This window comes from Bison bison, unplaced genomic scaffold (assembly GCF_000754665.1).
Source record: "Bison bison bison isolate TAMUID 2011002044 unplaced genomic scaffold, Bison_UMD1.0 scf7180017864034, whole genome shotgun sequence".
Classification (NCBI taxonomy): domain Eukaryota; kingdom Metazoa; phylum Chordata; class Mammalia; order Artiodactyla; family Bovidae; genus Bison; species Bison bison.
Genome location: NW_011494606.1, coordinates 6,242,099 through 6,261,902, shown reverse-complemented (window position 1 = coordinate 6,261,902; position 19,804 = coordinate 6,242,099). Strand labels below are relative to the sequence as shown.

Genomic DNA, 19,804 nt, shown 5'->3' with positions numbered 1-19,804 from the left:
TATTTGTAATATTTTGACTTTGAGTGTTTCTGCAGCAGGGTTTCCCATGGAGTTCTGTGTGCTGTGGATTTGAAGGTGTTTCTAACAGGTCAGCTTCACAGTTTGCTGTTGCCAAGACCCTGCAAGTTTCACTAATTATGGGAGAATTTTTATGTTGAGATTTTAGTTCAAGATTTCTGCATCAAATGTCACACTGTGTGTGTATGTGTGGTGTGTGTGTGGTGTGTGTGCTGTTGCCTGCCTAAGGGTATATGAATAAATTAGTCCTCTCTTTAATTTGGTATTATGTAGACAGAGAATTAACAGAATGGAGTAAAAGGTTATAAAATCTGTGTCATTTGTCTTAAAGCTGTTTGCAGTTCCATATTTCAATTTTGTTTCAAGGCAGTAAAAATTGAGCTCTTGCCTTTATTTGTCTATGTTGTTGTAAAGAGTTGAGCTTGTTGTTTTAAGTCAAATCAGTAGTTCAATACGTGGGTAATTTTTTCATGCCTTCTCTATTAGCTGTTGCTGTTTTCTCCTTTGGGATAGAAGGCAGTGAGGCTTGAAGAATAGACTTCTTGTCTATAATTCACAGACTTGATTGGAATGTACTGGGAATGATCCTTGTGAAACTTTAATGATTCACTGCTTGTTGGGGAATTGGAAACTATTGATTCATGTTCTGCCTGGGGAGATGTTGCTTCTCTCTGCTAAGGGTGCATTAAGGAGTTGGGTTTGGGTTTTCATTCTGCCAAAAGTCAGACTGTTGTCCACTTTTAAATCTAGGATGTATGGAAGTCTTCCTCAGTTCTGGCAGATAAAGCTTTGATACAGAGCCACATGTATTTCCAAATCTTTCCCTTGAATGTTACCCAATTAGACCAAACTTTGCAGAGGAATGAGAGATTTCTCTGTTATCAGAGAACGTTTGACACCTGCATTGTTCAATAAGGAAATTACTAGCCACATGTGACCCCTGAACCCTTGAAATGTGGTTGGTTCAAGTTAAGATGCATTGTAATTGCAAAATACACAGTATGAAAAAGTAAAATAGGTCATTAACAATTATTACATTGATTACATGTTGAAGTGACAGTATTTTGGATATGTATTGGGATAAGTGAATTGTGTTACTCATTTTACCTGTTTCTCTTTTTAAAATGTGGCTGGGAATTCCCTGGTGATCCAGCGTGTGTTTGATCCCTAGTTGGGGAAATAAGCTGTGCAGTGTGGCCAAAAAAAAAAAAAATTTTTTTTAAGTGGCTAAGTAGAAAATTTAATTATTTAGGTGGCTGGCATTTTATTTCTATTGAACAGCGCTGCTAGCTGCTATAGAGTCTCACAAATAGTGAAACCCATAAGTAATCTAATAAGAACTTATTTCAGTTTATTTTCATCCTGTACTTCCATTCACCTTAAACATTTTTTTCTTTTCTTTTTGCAATATCATGATTTTTTATATAAGTTAATGCCATACTACTGCAAAGCAGGTTAACTTAAAGGGGTTGTATTTCACATAAGTGAGGTTTTAAGGTCAGCATATAAGATGAAAATTAAATATAGTCAAATTTACCCTTGAAAATCCCTTAGGAAGGCCTTAAGCTGCCCTGACACACCAACTTTTATTGAGTCTCAGCCAGATAATTGTTTTTGTCCAGTATGAGGGCAGACCTCTGTATAATTTTTTTTTTTTAATTGAAATCAGATGAAGTGGTTGGTTTGTGTTTGGTGCCATGTTATAGCAAAATATAAATCTTAAATCCACAATCACCCTCATCGTGGGGAGATGCCTGCCTCGGAGAAGTGGTAGGGAACTGGAGTCTGTGTGGGAGCAGTGAATTTACACTTCTTGTTTGCATGTGAAAAAAGGGGCATGCCTGCTTTATTTCTCTCTCATCACCCATCAATCTTTCTGTTTCTTTCTCTTTATGTTTGCTAGGTTCTGATAGATGAATTTGGATGCTTTAGTATATAAAGATCTCTCTAGTTCTAATATTCTGTGGGCTTATGATTCTAAATGTTCATAAAAAGCTATAATGAGGTTGCACAACAGTGTAAATATATTTAATGCTATTGAAAAATACAGTTAAAATGGTAAACTTTATGTTTTATATGTATATATATATATATATATTACAATAACCAAAAAAGTCTTAATTCCATTTGACTCCATGATTACATTTGGTGGGGTAAGAATGTAGAAAACTTGGGAGTCAGAATCAGTGAATGCAGATGTTTACAGATTGGGCTCTTCAACAGCAAACTCTGAGACTGTGTTTAGCATACAGGATATTTATTGTAAAAAATTCTCTTAGGGGACTTCCCTGACAGTCCAGTGATTAAGATTGCATGCTCTCAATGCAGGTGGCCTGGGTTCTATCTTTGATTAGGGAACTAGATCCTGCGTGCCATAACTAAGACCCAGGCAGGGCAGCCAAAAAAAAAAAATAATAATAATAATAATCTCTCAGAATCAATACCTATGGAAGGAAGAAGAGGGATGCAGGAGAGGGTACAGGGAAAAGCTGTGCTGTGCTACAGGCTGTACAACAGACTCAGTCAGCCCTTCTGGGACTCTGGAGCAAAAATGGCCTTACAGAGTTGTCCCAGCGCTAAGCTGAAATGTTGTTGTTGTTCAGTCACTAAGTTATGTCCAACTCTTTGCCACCCCATGGACTGCAGCACACCAGGCTTCACTGTCCGTCATCAACTCCCAGAGTTTGCTCAAACTCATGTCCATAGAGTTGGTGATGCCATCCAACCATCTCATCCTCTGTCGTCCCCTTCTCCTCCTGCCCTCCATCTTTCCCAACATTAGGGTCTTTTCCAATGAATGGGTTCTTCACATCAGGTGGCCACAATATTGGAGCTTCAGCTTCAGCATCAGACCTTCCAATAAGTATTCAGGTTTGATTTCCTTTAGTATTGACTGGTTTGATCTCCTTGCAGTCCTAGGGGTTCTCAAGAGTCTTTTCTGGCACCACAGTTTGAAAGCAGCAATTCTTTGGCGCTCAGCCTTCTTTACAGTCCAGCTCTCACATCTGTACATGACTACTGGAAAAACCATAGCTTTGACTATAGTAAGACCTTTCTACCTAACTTCAGTAATGTGGGCTGTCCCTGGAAGGGTGTAACCATGGATGAGGTAGCTCTCCGCAGCAAAGGCAATTCCTGTAAGGCTGTCTGCAAGCAACTCTCTGATAGCTGGGACCAGTCCTTCCCTGAAGGGAGATCTTCACACTGCACTCAAGATGTCACCACAGAACTTTTTCTCTTGCAACCCAGCATCTATTTCACCCTTCAAAGCTGCACTCTAAGTTCCTTTAGAAGAATTAATTCTTCTAAAGCATGAGCTTCTTCGTGGAATAATAAATTACATGCTCTGTCCTCCTTCTGAAGTTAAAAACCAGTCAAGGTCTCTTCCTGAACTTCAAATCTTGTATAAAATACTTAATCGAAGATGAAAAACAGGTTGATGTTCACACTTTCCAGACCAGAGGATGGGGTCGTCCTTGTTGCCCTGGCTCCAGCCTGTCTCCTTCAGCTACATTCATTCTTTCAATATGCCTCTAATTAATGCTCCCCTTTTTGGACTGAATTTAGCAAATTTCTTTGGCTTGCAACCAAATCATCCCAACTGATATGCTGGGCTTCAGATCGTGACTCCAGCACGTGCCAGTGTTTGATCTATTTGCCTCGTTGGCTAAGGATTGGCATGCCAGTCCTTAGCTCCTGACTCGGGATCCAGTGCACGTCCCCTGAAGTAGAAGCGCGGATTCTTAACCACTGGACCCCCAGGGAAGTCCCACCAATGTTTGATCTTAAATCTCTCTGAATCTTGGTTTTTCTCATCTGCAGTAAAATCTGTCCTGTAGGGTAGAGCCAGGATAAGGGACGGTGTGTTGACTCAGAACTGTAACTAGTAGTCTAAAAAGGTTATACAATGAATAAAGACAAGTCTCTAGCACCACCCCCCACCCCAGTTTACACTGTGAGTTACTCTACTAGAATACCAAGTGCTGTACGTGTTAAGTGTGGGAATAATGACCATTTCTTGTTTGCCAAATCTCTTTTGGGGATGGGTTTTAATATCACCTCCTCAACACTGCTGTTCTCTGAAGGGCTGAGGGGTGACACTATTCATGATACTGCAACATAAATTAATGGAACAAGGGAGGAAGATGGTAACCTGTCTTCCAAGAAATGTTGAACCAATGGATAATCAGACTGAAATCTTAAAAAAATAAAATATGCAACTTCTCAGCAGTCCGGTGGTTAAGACTCTGTCTTCCAAGGCAGGGGGCAGAAGTTCGATCTCTGGTTGGGAATTAAGATCCCACATGCTTTGTGGTGAGGCCAGAAAAAAAAAAGCACTCACAATATTCAAGGTGGTTTATAGTGAAATCCTTAAAAATTGCTGATTGGGGAAGATGACTAATAACTGCTCTGAGATTCAGTTGTATTAAATAAAATCTGTTTTGATGGGTATTTTTCATGTGTAGAGATACTGTGATTTGGCCTGTGTTATATTCAATTTGGTGTGTAGGTGACAACATGTGGGATTTTAATTGGATTCTCTTGTACCTTACCACAAAAAGAAGGATGGGGAAAAAAATAAAAAGATTCATTAATAAAGCTCTTCAGACACAGTAGCTTTTAGACATTCCTCCCTTGCACCTCAAATCAATCCTCACTGCCAACGTCAGAATACTTAGATGTTTTTTTGAGTTGAATTATTGATGTCTTTGTCTTCCTTAGACTACAAGTGAAAAAAGTTGAATGAAAAATTGAATGGTTACTACTGAAATATTTACTGATGTCTGGGATTTGTTTCAGAAAATGTGGGTGGGGGCAAGTAGCAGGTAAAGTAGATGGAACACGACTGATTTCAGTTTAATGTTTTGGGGGACTGGGTTAGGGTACCTGGCTTCACTATTTTATTCTGCCTAGTTTGTATATGTTTAAGATTAGTTATACTAAATATTTTTTTTTTAATTGAATGAGTAGAACTAGTAGGTAAAATATATACGTATGTGTGCTAAGTTGCTTCAGTCATGTCTGTCTCTTTGTGACCCCCGTGGACTGTAGCCCACTAGGTTCCTCTGTCCATAGGATTCTCGAGGCAAGAAAACTGGAGTGCGTGGCCATTTCCTCCTCCAGGGGATCTTCCTGACCCAGGGGTTGAACCTGTATCTCTTATGTCTCCTGCACTGACAGGCAGGTTCTTCACCACTAGCACTACTTGGGAAGCCCCTAACATATGTATGCACAAAGCAAAGACTGGGAGAGAGCACAGGGGAATGAAGAGTTACGTCAGAGCAGTTAACTATGGGTGATTATTTTAAATAAATACTCAGCTGCAGCTTTGCCATCAATCCTTCCAGTGAATAGTCAGGGTTGATTTCCTTTAGGATTAACTGGTTGGATCTCCTTGCAGTCCAAGGGACTCCCAAGAGTCTTCTCCAGCACCACAGTTCGAAAGCATCAATTCTTTGGTGCTCAGCCTTCTTTATGGTTCAACTCTCACATCCTTACATGACTACTGGAAAAACCATAGCTTTGACTTTATGGGCCTTTGTTGACAAAGTGATGTCTCTGCTTTTTAATATGCTGTCTAGGTGTGCCATATCTTTTCTCTCAAGGAGCAAGCGTCTTTTAATTTTGTGGCTGCACTCATTGTCTGCAGTGATTTTGGAGCTCAAGAAAAGAAAATCTGTCACTGTTTCCACTTTTTCCCGATCTAATGAAAGTTAGATATTATTTTTATATATTACATTAGGAAAGATGAAAATGATGGACAGTACTCCATATTTTAAAGAATATAGAGAATCGGGAATGCTTAAATTATTGTTAGGAATAGAAATTTGTACAACTGTGGGGAAGGTGTTTCTTCTAGATATGTATTCAAAGGAAGTAAATGTGAAGAAGGAGGTTCACTGCAGCATGTTTAGAAGTATCAAAACACTAAGAAGATCCTAAATGTTTACCAATTGGTTAAATAGACTATGGTTCATCCACACAATAGACCTCAAAAAGAATTTTTTAAATTAATTTTAAATTAATATTTAAAATAAATACAGCTAAATCTGTATTTATTAACATTGAAAGAAGTCAGAGAAAAAATTAGGTTGCTTAACAGTATTACAGGATTTCACATATATAAAAATAAAATGCACATCTCTATTTGTGTATTAGATAGTCTGAAAGAGTATATACCAAACTGATAATTCTATTTGAGGAAAAAAAGGGAGGATATCAGTTATCATCTTTTCACCTGTAAATAATAGAAAATATAAGCCCAAATGTGCTTAAATAATAAATGGAATATATTGACCAAGTAACCAAAATGTTCAGAGGTGAAGAGGGCTTTTGGTAAAGGGTTGATGGAGGAGTTCAACAATGTAATTCAGCTGCCAGCTTTTGCTCTGTCTTGCCCTTGCCTTCAAAGGTAAAATCTTGTTGAGGACACTATGTTAAGCAGAATAAATCAGATAGAAAAGGACAAATACCATATGATTCCCCGTATCTGTGGTACCTGTGAGAGTGTGCTCAGTCATACCTGATTCTTTGTGACTGCACAGACTGCAGCCCACGAGGCTCCTCTGTCCATGGGATTCTCCCAGCAAGAATACTGGGGTGGGTTGTCATTTCCTCTTCCAGGGGATTTTCCCAACCCAAGGATGGAACCCATGCCTCCTGCACTGGCAAGCGGATTCTTTACCACTGAGGTACCTAGAAAGGCCAAACTCTTATAGGCAGAAAGTGGAATGGTGGTTGGCAGGGATTGTGGGTAGAAGGGGAAACCGGAGTTGTTGTTTAATGAGTATAGTTTCCTTTTGCAAGATGGAAAGAGTTCTAGAGCTCTGTTGCACAATAATGTGAATGTAGACTTTTAAATGGTTAAGATGTTACATTTATGTATATTTTACCATAATTAAAAAAAATACAATACTACATTAAAAAAGGTAAAAGCCTCACCCCAAAGAGAGCTCCCCCTGGTGGTGGGAGGGTTGCTGGCGCATTCGGGCATGGGGCGTCTTCATTCAGGCTCTGCCACAAGTACTGGTTTTCCTTTTTCTCTTTGTCAAACAGCCGCCTCTGCTGCTGTCACTTCAGTAGTGTCCGACTCTGTGGGACCCCATAGACGGCAGCCCACCAGGCTCCACCGTCCCGGGGATTCTCCAGGCAAGAACACTGGAGTGGGTTGCCATTGCCTTCTCCAATGCATGAAAGTGAAAAGGGAAAGTGAAGTCGCTCAGTCCTGTCAGACTCTTTGCGACCCCATGGACTGCAGCCTACCAGGCTCCTCCGTCCATGGGATTTTCCAGGCAGGAGTACTGGAGTGGGGTGCCATCGCCTTCTCCGTTGTCAAACAGCAGCTCTAGGCTTTCCTCTGATTGGACCGTGATGGTATGTAGGGTCATGTGTCTGTTCCTGAATCATCCTAGGGACCTCTTTGTAAATTTTGGGAGCAATTTTGGTTGTCACAGTGATTGAGTATTTAGAATATGGGCCAAAGATAATAGATTTTTCATAATGTATATTGTTTTTCAGTTGTTAAGTTGTGTCTGACTTTTTGCTACCCCATGGGCTGTAGTCCGCCAGCTCCTCTGTCCATCAACTCCCAGAGCTTCCTCAAATTCATGTCCATTGAGTTGGTGATGCCATCCAAACATCTCATCCTCTGTTGTCCCCTTCTCCTCTTCAATCTTTCCCAGCATCAGGGTCTTTTCTAATGAGTCGGCATTTCGAATCAGGTGGCCAAAGGATTGGCACTTCAGCTTCAGCAGTCTTTCAAATGAATATTCAGGAGCAATTCCCTTTAGAACTGACTGGTTTGATCTCCTTGCAGTCCAAGGGACTCTCAAGAGTCTCATAATATATGGAACAATCCAAATTACAGATTTTCCCCTTATCTTGCATGGCTTTTAATGTCCTGTTTGACATTAATGTAGATTTAAAAAACATCTTTATAATAATCTGAACCTAGACCCTAACTCCATTTTATATATGAACATGAACTACTTGTTTATGGTCTTAATATGAATTGAATTTTAAGATGGGAGAATTATGGGTAAATTGAGAGAAAATAGTATTTTGTTTCATTTGGAACTTCACCAAGAGTTGTTCATTACTTCAGAAAATCATGTTTTGAACAGCTGACACCACTTTCTGAATATTGCAGTTCACACTGCATAATGCAATTCACATTGCATATTTTATCTCTGGAGCCAGGATGTATCCTACAATCAATGACATCTGAGATGAAATACTCTACTGAATCTTAGTCTGCATTTGTAGCTGTTGCTTTCACTTCTCACCTGGATTCTTATGACAAACTCTCCAGCTGGTCTTCCAATGCATTCTCAACAGAGTAGCCAGATTTTTCCTTTTATTAATAAAACGTGGGTCAAAGCATGTCATTCCTCTCTTCTCAACCTTCTAATGTTGCATCATTTTACTCAGATGCAAGCTTTACAATGTGCTTTGAGGTCCTGGGAGATGTGGTTCTGTTTCCTCTCTGACCCATCTCCTACTTCTGCTTTTTCTCCTACTACTCACTTCAGGCCACCTCACTGGCTACTTACAGCCCAGAATACTCCCTACAGAGGCTTCCTCCTTTGATTATTTGCATGGCTATTCCCTCTGCTTGGATACTTCCCCCTAGAAGTATCATTCATGATTCATTCCCTCACCTCCTTCAAACTGAATGTTATGGTCTTGGTAGCAGTCTTGACCACTAGTTTAAATTGCAACTTATTACCCACTTCCCTACTGTTCTGAATGCTGGTTTTTCCTTACCCTGTTCTACTTTTTACCCCCGTAATACTTATCACCTTACAATGTAATATATAATTTACTTACGTGTTCTGTTGTATTATGCCAATTGTTTGGTGTTTGTATCCCACTACCCTGTTAGAATGTAAGCTCCATGAAACGGGATTTCTGTCTGTTTGCCCTGACACATAGTTCTCAAAAACTGTCCAACAAATGGTGATTCTGCCATTAGGTACAAACATCTAACTACTTCATTATATCTTCTATTATAGTCGTGCCCAAGCATTTCCATATTGAAATACATAATATTTCATAAGGTATTGTTTTCCTGTTATTTCTCCTTTATATTATAGGATTTTGTCATAATAGAAGGTATATCAAAATACATGATCTATTGATTTTACAAGTCAGGATGGTAAGGCAGTGTTATGAAATGCTTGTTACAATATAAGGGTTTGGATGTTAGGGTTAAGACTTGCTGGTTTAGACCATTCCAGAAGCTATTTCTGAAGCTGTGAGTGGAGATAATCTCACCCAAACTGCCTGGCTGCTTCCTGAATGGAAGGCGTAGAGTGGATGTTGGAGACGAAACCACAATGTTGATCACAAGGAGGAAACAAATTTCATTTTCTAATTTTACTATACTTTCATATTGTTCATATTATTTGAATATTTTACAGCAAGTATGCATTCTTTTTGTAACAAGCAAAACCAATAAGGATATTTTTACTTTAAAAAAAAAACTACTGTAAAATATAGAAAAAGAGAGAAAATAAAAATCACCTTCTCTCCATAGATAAGAACTACTAACTTTTTTTTAAAATACTCTTTTGTTTTCAGGCATGGATGTACATCGATAACTTTTCTATGATGACTTTGAATAACAGGAGTTGGAGATGTCCTCTGTCAAGATTATTCTGGCAGCCACCTGCATGTTGGATGGAGGGTAAGACTAGGCTGTAACTTAACAATGGGGGTGGAGGGCTTAGAGTGGGCCAGTGGCTAAGAATGGGAACAGATACATCTCAGATACTGTAAAGGAAATAGGCTGTTGACCGTCTATGGGGTCGCACAGAGTGGGACATGACTGAAGTGACTTAGCAGCGGTGATTAGTGAGTGTGAGAGCAGCAAGGATTTGTGTGTGTGTGTGTGTGTGTGTGGCACCTGGGTATTCCAACCTTGCTTTCAAGAATATTGAATACTTATATATGTATGGCTGAGTCCCTTTGCTGTTCACCTGAATTTACCACAACATTGTTAATCGGCTATACCCCAGTACAAAATAAAAAGTTTAAAGTTTGGTGGGGAAAAAAGAATCTATTTGTACTAAAAAATAGACTATTCAAAATTTAAAAAAGCATATTAGTGATCAGGGAGAAACTTTTGTCTTCTTTTGTGCTTTATTGATTATGCCAAAGACTTTGACTGTGTGGATCACAATAAACTGTGGAAAATTCTGAAAGAGATGGGAATACCAGACCACCTGATCTGCCTCTTGAGAAATTTGTATGCAGGTCAGGAAGCAACAGTTAGAACTGGACATGGAACAACAGACTGGTTCCAAATAGGAAAAGGAGTACATCAAGGCTGTATATTGTCACCCTGCTTATTTAACTTATATGCAGAGTACATCATGAGAAACGCTGGGCTGGAAGAAACGCTGGACTGGAAGAAGCACAAGCTGGAATCAAGATTGCCGGGAGAAATATCAATAACCTCAGATATGCAGATAACACCACTCTTATGGCAGAAAGTGAAGAGGAACTCAAAAAGTCTCTTGATGAAAGTGAAAGTGGAGAGTGAAAAAGTTGGCTTAAAGCTCAACATTCAGAAAACGAAGATCATGGCATCCGGTCCCACCACTTCATGGGACATAGATGGGGAAACAGTGGAAACAGTGTCAGACTTTGTTTTTCTGGGCTCCAAAATCACTGCAGATGGTGATTGCAGCCATGAAATTAAAAGACGCTTACTCCTTGGAAGAAAAGTTATGACCAACCTAGATAGCATATTCAAAAGCAGAGACATTACTTTGCCAACAAAGGTCCGTCTAGTCAAGGCTAAGGTTTTTCCAGTGGTCATGTATGGAATGTGAGAGTTGGACTGTGAAGAGGCTGAGCGCTGAAGAATTGAGCTTTTGAACTGTGATGTTGGAGAAGACTCTTGAGAGTCCCTTGGACTACAAGGAGATCCAACCAGTCCATTCTGAAGGAGATCAGCCCTGGGATTTCTTTGGAAGGACTGATGCTAAAGCTGAAACTCCAGTACTTTGGCTACCTCATGCAAAGAGTTAACTCATTGGAAAAGACTCCGATGCTGGGAGGGATTGGGGGCAGGAGAAGAAGGGGACAACAGAGGATGAGATGGCTGGATGGCATTACTGACTCGATGGACGTGAGTCTCAGTGAACTCTGGGAGTTGGTGATGGACAGGGAGGCCTGGAGTGCTGCGATTCATGGGGTTGAAAAGAGCTGGACTCGACTGAGCGACTGAACTGAACTGAACTGAACTGTGCTTTCCTGTTGTCTCTTTTTACAAAACAATAAACCACGTAGGAAGTGTGAAATCTGATGAATTATGATGTTTGTGTACTCCTGTGAGACCATCACCACTATGGAGATAACAGATGTATTTGTTATCCCCTCAAATGTCCTCTTATCTTTTAATCCCTCTCTCCCTTCTCTACTCTTTGGTTAGTTTGCATTTTATAGAATTTTGTATAAATGGAATCATACATTATGTACTCTTCTTTTTGCTTCTTTCACTCAGCATAATTTTGAGATTCATCCAGCTTGTTGTTATGTATCAGCAGTTTGTTCCTTTTTTATTGCCAAATAGTATTCCACTGTGTGGATATACTGTACCAAAATTTACCATCTATCCACTTGTTGATGGACATTTGGGCTCTTTCCAGGTTTTGCTATTACAAATAACTCTGCTGCAAACATTCACATACAACTTTTAATACATATATATGCTTTCACAACTTTTAGATAAATACCTAAGAGTGGATTGACTAGGTCGTGTAGTAATTATTCTTCTGTTCTAAAAGGGTCACTTTTATCTTCTTTTTTGGTAACCCTGACCAATTTAGTATTGCAGTTTTTAAATTTTTAAATTACTAAAAGTCCCAGCTTTTTTCCAAGTAAATGATGGAGAAACAAAAATGAGACTCTGGTGGTCAGCTAGGTTTTTCTTTTCTTTTGAGCAAGCATGGCTCTTATTCACATAGGAAATTACATAGACTTGATGGAGTCCCACGATGCCAAAGCAAATTCCCTCTTCTGAGGTGCAGTAGTAAACACACAATAGGGATAGGGTAGGAGAGGGAGGATGAAAGGGGGCTGGTAATTGGTATTTATTCAGAGAAGTTTCTCTGCCATGGTGGAAGTTCCAGGTTGGGTGGGATGAGGATGAACAAGCTAACTTTCTAGCTGCTAGAAAGCAGCTAGCCCACAGGAATTCTGGGAGGCTGTCAGGAAAAGGCACACGGCCCCAGGACGACAGAGTTCCTGGGAAGACTGAGGAATTCATAGTAGCATTCCCCATCCTCTGACATCCCTTTTCTAGAACTATCTTTCCTTTTATTTTGACCTTCTGTTTCCTGTTTCTGTCCATTTTTAAAAAACTGAGATCCAACTCCTTTTAGTTTTATGTGTGTGTTAAAACACATGTAACAGGGATTTCCCTGGTGGTCTGGTGGTTAAGAATCTGCCTTGCATTGCAGGGTATGCAGGTTCGATCTGGGAACTAAGATATCACATGACGCAAAGAAGATCCCTCATGTCGCAAGCAAGACCCATCGCAGCCAAATAAATAAATAATATACATAACATAAAATTTACCACTTTAACCATTTTAAATGGTTCAGTGGCATTAAGTACATTTATGATAATTTTATAATTATCATCACCGTTCATTTCCAGGACTTTTTCATCATCCCAAACGGAAACTGTACCTAGTAGACAAAAACTCCCTATTCCCTTTCTGTGCTGTGCTGTGCTAAAGTTGCTTCAGTCATGTCTGACCCTATGGACTGTGGCCCACCAGGCTCTTCCGTCCATGGGATTCTCCAGGCAAGAATACTGAAGTGGGTTGCAATGCCCTCCTCCAGTGGATCTTCCTGACCCAGGGATTGAACCCATGTCTCTTACATCTCCTGCACTGAAATGAGGGTTCTTGACCACTACCGCCACGTCTAGGGATTTACTCAATCTAGGTATCTCATATAAGTGGAATCAGACAGTATTTGTCCTTTCGCTCCTGGCTTATTTCACTTAGCATACTGTTTGCAAGATTCATTCATGTTGTAGCATATATCAGAATTTCATTCCTTAGTAAGGCTGAATAATATTCCATTGTTAGTATATGACACATTCTGCTTATCCATTCCTCTGTGATGCCACTTGTGTTGTTTCCACCTTTTGGCCATGCTGGGAACGTTGGTGTACATGTATCTGTTTCAGTCTCTGCTTTCACTTCTTTGAAGTAGAATTGCTGTATCATATAGTAATTGTAAGTGTAATTGTTAAAAGAACCACTAAACTGTTTGACACAGTCTGTACTATTGTACGTTCTCATCGGCCATGTATAGGTTTCGAATTGCTTCACATCCTCTCCAACACTTCTTTTTTCTGTTTCATTTTGTTTTGTTTTTAAATAAAAGCCATCCTTATGAGTGTGAAGTGGTATCTCATGTGGTTTTGATTTGCATTTCCCTAATGACTAATGATGTTCAGCATCTTCTCACGTGCTTATTGGTGGTTCATAAATCTTCTTTGGAAAAGTGTTTATTGAAGTCCTTTGCCCATTTTCATGTTTTTTTGTTATTGTTGAGTTGTCAGAGTTCTTTATATATTCTGGATATTAATCATTTACCATATATTTGATTTGTAAGTATTTTCTCCATTCTCACAGGTGATCTTTTCACTCTCTTGATGTCCTTCCTTTTGGTTTTTGAAAAATGATTGTGCCATATGATTTATAATCTATGAGTACCAAACCTAAAAGGCTAAGAATATGTGAAGAGTAAACTATTAAAATAAAAGTTAGAAGTTATTCTAATTCAGATTTCATGATATGGAAAAAAAATCTATGCTGAGCTACATAGCATTTGGTTATAAATAATAAGCCATTTGTAATATACATGTATTCTCTCTCTCTATTTTTATATAGAATACATGTTTATAAATATTTATATAGAATACATGTTTATAAATAAATATTTTAAAATTCTTTCTTTCTTTAAGACTCGGTGCTCTAGTGACTATAATCAGAATCAAAGTTGAGAATTTCCTGGTTTTGTATACGATTTGTTACCTTATAATATACTCAGTAGAAAAGGCAAAAAGCACAGAAAACAAATCTTATCACTTCATTAGGTCTGTTTACTTTTCTCTCTCAAAAAATTCTTTTTATGGTGAAGCAAACCTAGTGTCATTACAAAAATGTGCATAAAACTGATACGTAGGGTTTAACAAATAGTTACAAACTGAATGTCACTGTAAAAATCCTTTTGGGTCAAGAAATAGAAAACTGAGCTTTGTTTACTTAACAAACAGGATCCTCATATGGAAGTGTTTTGTATCAGGTTGGTGGGTCCATGGGCTCTGCTTTATGAAGAGAGGTATGTCTGTCTTGGACATCCTTCCTGATGTTTGAGGGATATGCTCAACTTTTGGAAGATGAGGCAGGATGGAGAGGTGATGCTCACTGCATCCTGCCCTTTCCCATCATAGGTCTTGGCCTGGCCTCTGGATAATCCTTATAATGAACTCATGATTCTCAACCTTGGCACTGTTGATATTTTGGGCCAGATAATTCTTTGTTGTGGGGGAGACGTCCTGTCTATTATAGAATGTTTCTACCCACAGGATGCCAGTGGTGCCTCCCAAGTATACACCAAAATGGTCTCCAGATATTCAAATTTCCTGGGGTCAAAACTGACCCCAATTGAGACCCAGAGCATTAATGAACATTTGCTATGTGCCAGGTACGGTGCAAGCTATATACTATTTCAATCACATTTGTCCCATTTTGCAGACAAGGAACCAAGCTTCAGTGGGATTAGGTAAATTATTAAAATCGGTACAACAGTAAATGGCAGAGCTGGAGTTTAAACACAGGCCTGTCAGTTCCCAGTTTGTTTTCAATAATCTTTTAGAGCTGCTCCCAGGCTGTGGAAGATGAGATATATTCCAGAATTTGCTTCTTCCATATATTCTAGGGCCAAGACATTTCTGAATCTATATTTCCAGGCTTTTTACTGGGTACTTCCTTTTGGTTTTCTTACTAGCTGTTGAAATTAGACATGCCTGAAATTAATGGCAACAGTTTTGCTTTCTTTTTTTTATCCTTTCCCCCTTTCTATTGATCATTCTTCCAAATAGTTATTAAGCCTTAGATCTCCCTCTTTTGCATCATTATAGGCAGAATCTCATATCTTTGGATATCCTGTGCAAATTCTTTCATTTCTGAAAAAGGTATTTTTAATGATCAGTAGTGAAACCCTTCCCGCGCCGAGAGCCTGTGCTCTGCAACAAGAGAAGCCATGGCAATGAGAAGCCTGAGCACTGCAATGAAGAGTCACCCCTGCTCACCACAGCTAGAGAAAAGCCTGCACAGCAATGAAGACCCAGTGCAGCCAAAAAACAAAACCAAAAATCCACATTGAAATATCAAAATAGACTGCAAAGTCGTGATACAGCAATGTGATATCGGCATAGGAAGAGAAAAGTTGACCAATTGGACTGAATCGGGGTCAGGTCCTCTGGAAGATGACCCAGTGAATTAGAAGCATAAGAATTCATTTGGGGGTGGGGGGGAAGACAAAAGGGAGAAGTGGGGCATTCAGATCACAATTTAGGATCAATACCTATGCAAGGAGAGTGGGAAAGAAGAAGGATTGGATAGGAAGAACCTAGGACTATAATGCAATTCTGAGAAAATCTTAGTGCAATGGAGAGATCTAGAGAAAGAGTACCCATTAGAAGAGTCCCATTTTGGACAGAACTGGTCCAGTTCTAGTATCCCTATGGTGCTCAGTCCTTGTCTGGGAACAGTCCAGAGGGAGTGTGGGCCTTGGAGGTGTGGCAACTGGAGACCATCAGCGAACTATACTTCTCACAACAGACTCTTTCTTAATATTTATTTTTATTTCTTTGGTTGCTGTGTCTCAGTTGTGGCAAGCAGGATCATTAGCTGTGGTATGCGTACTCTTAGTTGCGGCATGTGGGATCTAGTTCTCTGACCAGGGATTGAACCTGAGCCCCCTGCATTGTGAGCACGGAGTCTTAGCCACTGGACCACAGGGAAGTCCCCAACAGCCTCTTTTTTGAAGGGACATCTGAGTAGTGTTCCTCTCTGGCTGTCAGAGGTATATTATGAAGATTAAAGAATAGACTTATTTATATGTATGAAATTTATTTATAATAAATTAGATATTTGTAACAGTGGGGAAAAGATTTTTCAAATAATGATGTTGAAACAATTGGCTATCCATTTGGAAATAACTTAGATCCCTACTTTACTCTCAATTTACATAAAATTCAGATGGAGAAAAAAGTTTTAAAAATCTTTGAAGAAATAAGTTTTTTGAAAAAATCTTGCGTAGAGAGGAAGCCTTCTAATGTGATATGCAACATTCAGAAACCAAAGGACTTTGAGAGATTTGAGTAAATAAAAAGTTAAAACTTCTGTATGGGAAAAAACTTAACTATGCTTAACCATCTTAAACATCTTAACTAGCTCGGGGCTGTTTATCCAAAGCACAGAATGCCTTATCCAGGTTTTTTCATCTTAAATTCTTCTCAGGATGCACTCTTGCACTGTGGGTGACCGCAATGGGTTGTGATTTAATCCTTGTGTAAATGAATGATGAATGATACTCTGTTCTTTTTTTTGTTCACAGGTGAACCTGAGAAATGCTCTGTTTCATACAGTTAAAATTTTTTCCCTTCAGAGTGGGATATTTAGACTTTAAAACACCAGAGTATTAGGGGAACTTCTAAGGCAGGAGAGACAGTGTACAGTGCGTTTCAACCTATTTGAGCATGAAATCCTTCCTTTGAGGAATACTATTGACCTTCTCAGGATGCACATTGAGAAATAATGACTTAAGGGGAAAAGTTCATGATTATTTCTCTGGCATTAATGGCCTTACTTAACATGCTCTTATCGTCTAATCTTCTCCACTTCCCCAAATGAGCTTCCTTACTTGCTTCTTCCTTCAGGAGTCAATGCTAGCTCCTCCCCTTCCAGGTAGTTCTTTGTTTTTCCTATTTATTTGACTGCACCAGGGCACCAGGTCTTGGTTGTAGCACATGGGATTTTCAGTCTACCTTATGGCATTCGGATCTAGTTCTCTGATCAGGGATCCAACCCAGGTCCCCGGACTGGGAGCTTAGAATCTCAGCCACTGTACTGCCAGGGAAGTCCCCAGGGAGTTCTTCCTAATTATCTCAGTCCCTCTGAACTGTGGCATCTGTTGCCAGAATTGCTCATTCTGCTCATGAGTTACTCCTTCAGAACTGTTATTGACCCTTTGGTAAACCTTCTGTTGCTATATATTGCTTTGGAAAGCACTGAAAATGGCACTGTATTAGTTTTCTATTGCTGCTGTAACAAATTACCACAATGTTGGTGACTTAAAACTACAGAAATGTATTACTTTACAGTACTATAGGTCTGAAGTGTGACATGGGTATCCCTGGGCTAAAATCAAGGTACCAGCAGGGCTGTGTTCTTTCTGGTGGCCTTAGGGAAGACTCAGTTTCCTTGCCTTTTCCATCTCCTCTCATTTATATTTTGCCTTTTCCATCTTCTATAAGCCTCTGCATTCCTAGGCTCCTGGCCCCCTTTCTTCATGTTCAAAGCCAAAAGGGCCGGTTGAGGTCTTCTCACACCACAACCCTCTGACCTCCCTTTTCCACTTTTAAGGACACTTGAGAGGACGTTAGGCCCACATGGAGACTCCAAGGATAATTATCCTGTTTTAAAGTCAGTTGATTTGCAACCTTAAGTCCACCTGCAACCTTAATTCCCCTTTGCCACATAATCTAGTATATTCACAGGTTCCAAGGATTGGGACGTGGACATTTTGGGAGAGCCTTTATTCTACTTACTACAGGCACCCTTGATGAAAACTCTAAATTGCACACAGGTGTAGTGAGGTTTGACAATAAACGGGAAAAACTTTTTGGCATAAATATAGTGCTTATGTACTCAGTTGTATCCCACTCTTCGGGACCCCGTGGACTGGATAGCCCACCAAGCTCCTCTGTCCATGGGATTTTTCAGGAGTGGGTTGCCACTTCCTCCTTCAGGGGATGGGATCAAACCAGTCTCCTGCATCAGCAGGCAGACTCTTTACCACTGAGCCATAAGTCTCTTCACATAAAGGGAGGCCCTGCTGTGTGATCTTTGGAAATCACTTGAACCTCCCCATCCACATTTCTGAAAAAATGGAAATTGTCATCCTTCGCTCTGCATGTTAAAGAAAATAATTATATAACCAGGTTAAGCTTAAAGGATGACAATTAGGGTTCAAGAAGTTCTTGATGAATTTTGATGAGGAGGGTGGGCGAGGTTCTGTGAATACATCTGGAGACAGTTTGGGAGATTTCTGGAGAGAAGGAGTGGAAAGTGCCTGCCCTCGTATGAAGTTGGAGGTTGAAAATTCTAGCAAAAAGAATCACCTTTTCATGGAAGCTTTCGAAGACGGCCGAGGTTAAAAAAAAAAGGGGCTAAGTGTAGAGGATACTTAGGAGACACCTAGGTAACAGTACAGAACTGAAGGAAATGCATGTGGTCTTCCTAGGCAACTGAGTTTTGTGGCATTCCCTCCCTCCTTAGTTCAAAGACACATATACCCCGCAGGTGTACAAGAATCACTTTGTGAATAAGTACATGACTTAAAAATCGTGGCCAGGGAAAAAACAAAACCCAAACCAAAAGGTGGAAGGAGTACAGGTTCCACCGAGATTTGAACTCGGATCGCTGGATTCAGAGTCCAGAGTGCTAACCATTACACCATGGAACCGCCACGCTCACGGCTCTGCCTTCGGCTCTCTAATCCTTAGAGAACCCCGCCCCCATCCACAAACCGACCACCAGAGGCAGTGCTGACGCGCTCTCCAGTGCCCTGCTTCCCCGAATAACGGCGAGTGGAGTGAGGGAGAGACTATTATGTATGGAGAGCAGCCTCTGTAAGTGAGGTAAGCCGGGAGTACCGCGCTCATTAAGCCACTCGAAACCCCTCCGAGTCCGGGAAGCTTGGACGACAGACGCCAAACTTGTGTACACCCCCTTTATTGGGCTGAGGGGCGGGGCGCCGCCCCCGGAAGTACTTCCCCCTATGGGTGGGGGCCTGCCGGAAGTGGCGTAGCGGCAGGGAGGGGTTCTTTACCGGGTCCGGCAGCTGAAGCTCGGCGTTCGGGTTACCCCTGCAGCGACGCCCCCTGGTCCCACCGGTACCACTGCTGCTCCCGCCCCTTCGTTTCTCGGCCGCGCAATGGGCACCCGCGACGACGAGTACGACTACCTCTTCAAAGGTGAGGCCGTAGGCTCTGGAACTCTCCCTCGAGTCCCGGTTTGGGGGCCCGGGACACTCCCGGGGGACCCGCCCGCGGGTTGCCCCTGTTCTGAGATCGGCCTTCCTCAGCTCTTCCTCTCTGTGCGGCTTTGAGGTCCCCCAGCTCAGCCCCTTTCCTTCCACTCACGGATGGGGGTCCTCACCACACAGCGGTCTCATAGCGACCTCCCCAGAGGCCTTAGGAAGCCTCACAGTCCCTACCCTGCGCCCCTCTCGTGGCCGGCTGCCGTCTCTCAAATCGCCTTCTTTCCTCCCCGGGTTCGGGGCCCCCTTAATGGGGCGCCCCCCCCACCATCCATCTTTTCGGGTTCAGCGCCCCCTCCCCTTCGGTATACACCCTTCCTGAGCCCCTCCGACAGGCCCTTACCCTCGTTCTTCATCTTTCTTTCGGCGCACTCTCCCATACAGATCTTTTCCTTATCTGCCTCCCTTTTCCCTCGGGCGAACCCTTT

General features: G+C 40.9%; 1 protein-coding gene and 1 non-coding gene across 2 annotated transcripts in view; one reads left to right on the top strand and one right to left on the bottom strand.

Moving 5' to 3' along the window:
- Positions 1–18,728: 18,728 nt before the first annotated feature.
- Positions 18,729–18,800, bottom strand: TRNAQ-CUG. The gene has a single exon. It is a non-coding gene; the product is annotated as a tRNA-Gln (tRNA).
- A 326-nt stretch (positions 18,801–19,126) lies between these two features.
- RAB11A (RAB11A, member RAS oncogene family) overlaps positions 19,127–19,804 on the top strand; it is a 20,716-nt gene continuing 20,038 nt past the window's right edge. Inside the window, exon 1 of the mRNA XM_010834544.1 lies at positions 19,127–19,311. Within this exon, the coding sequence (XP_010832846.1) occupies positions 19,272–19,311 (40 nt within the window). The 5' untranslated portion in view covers positions 19,127–19,271. The remainder of the gene's footprint in view (positions 19,312–19,804) is intronic.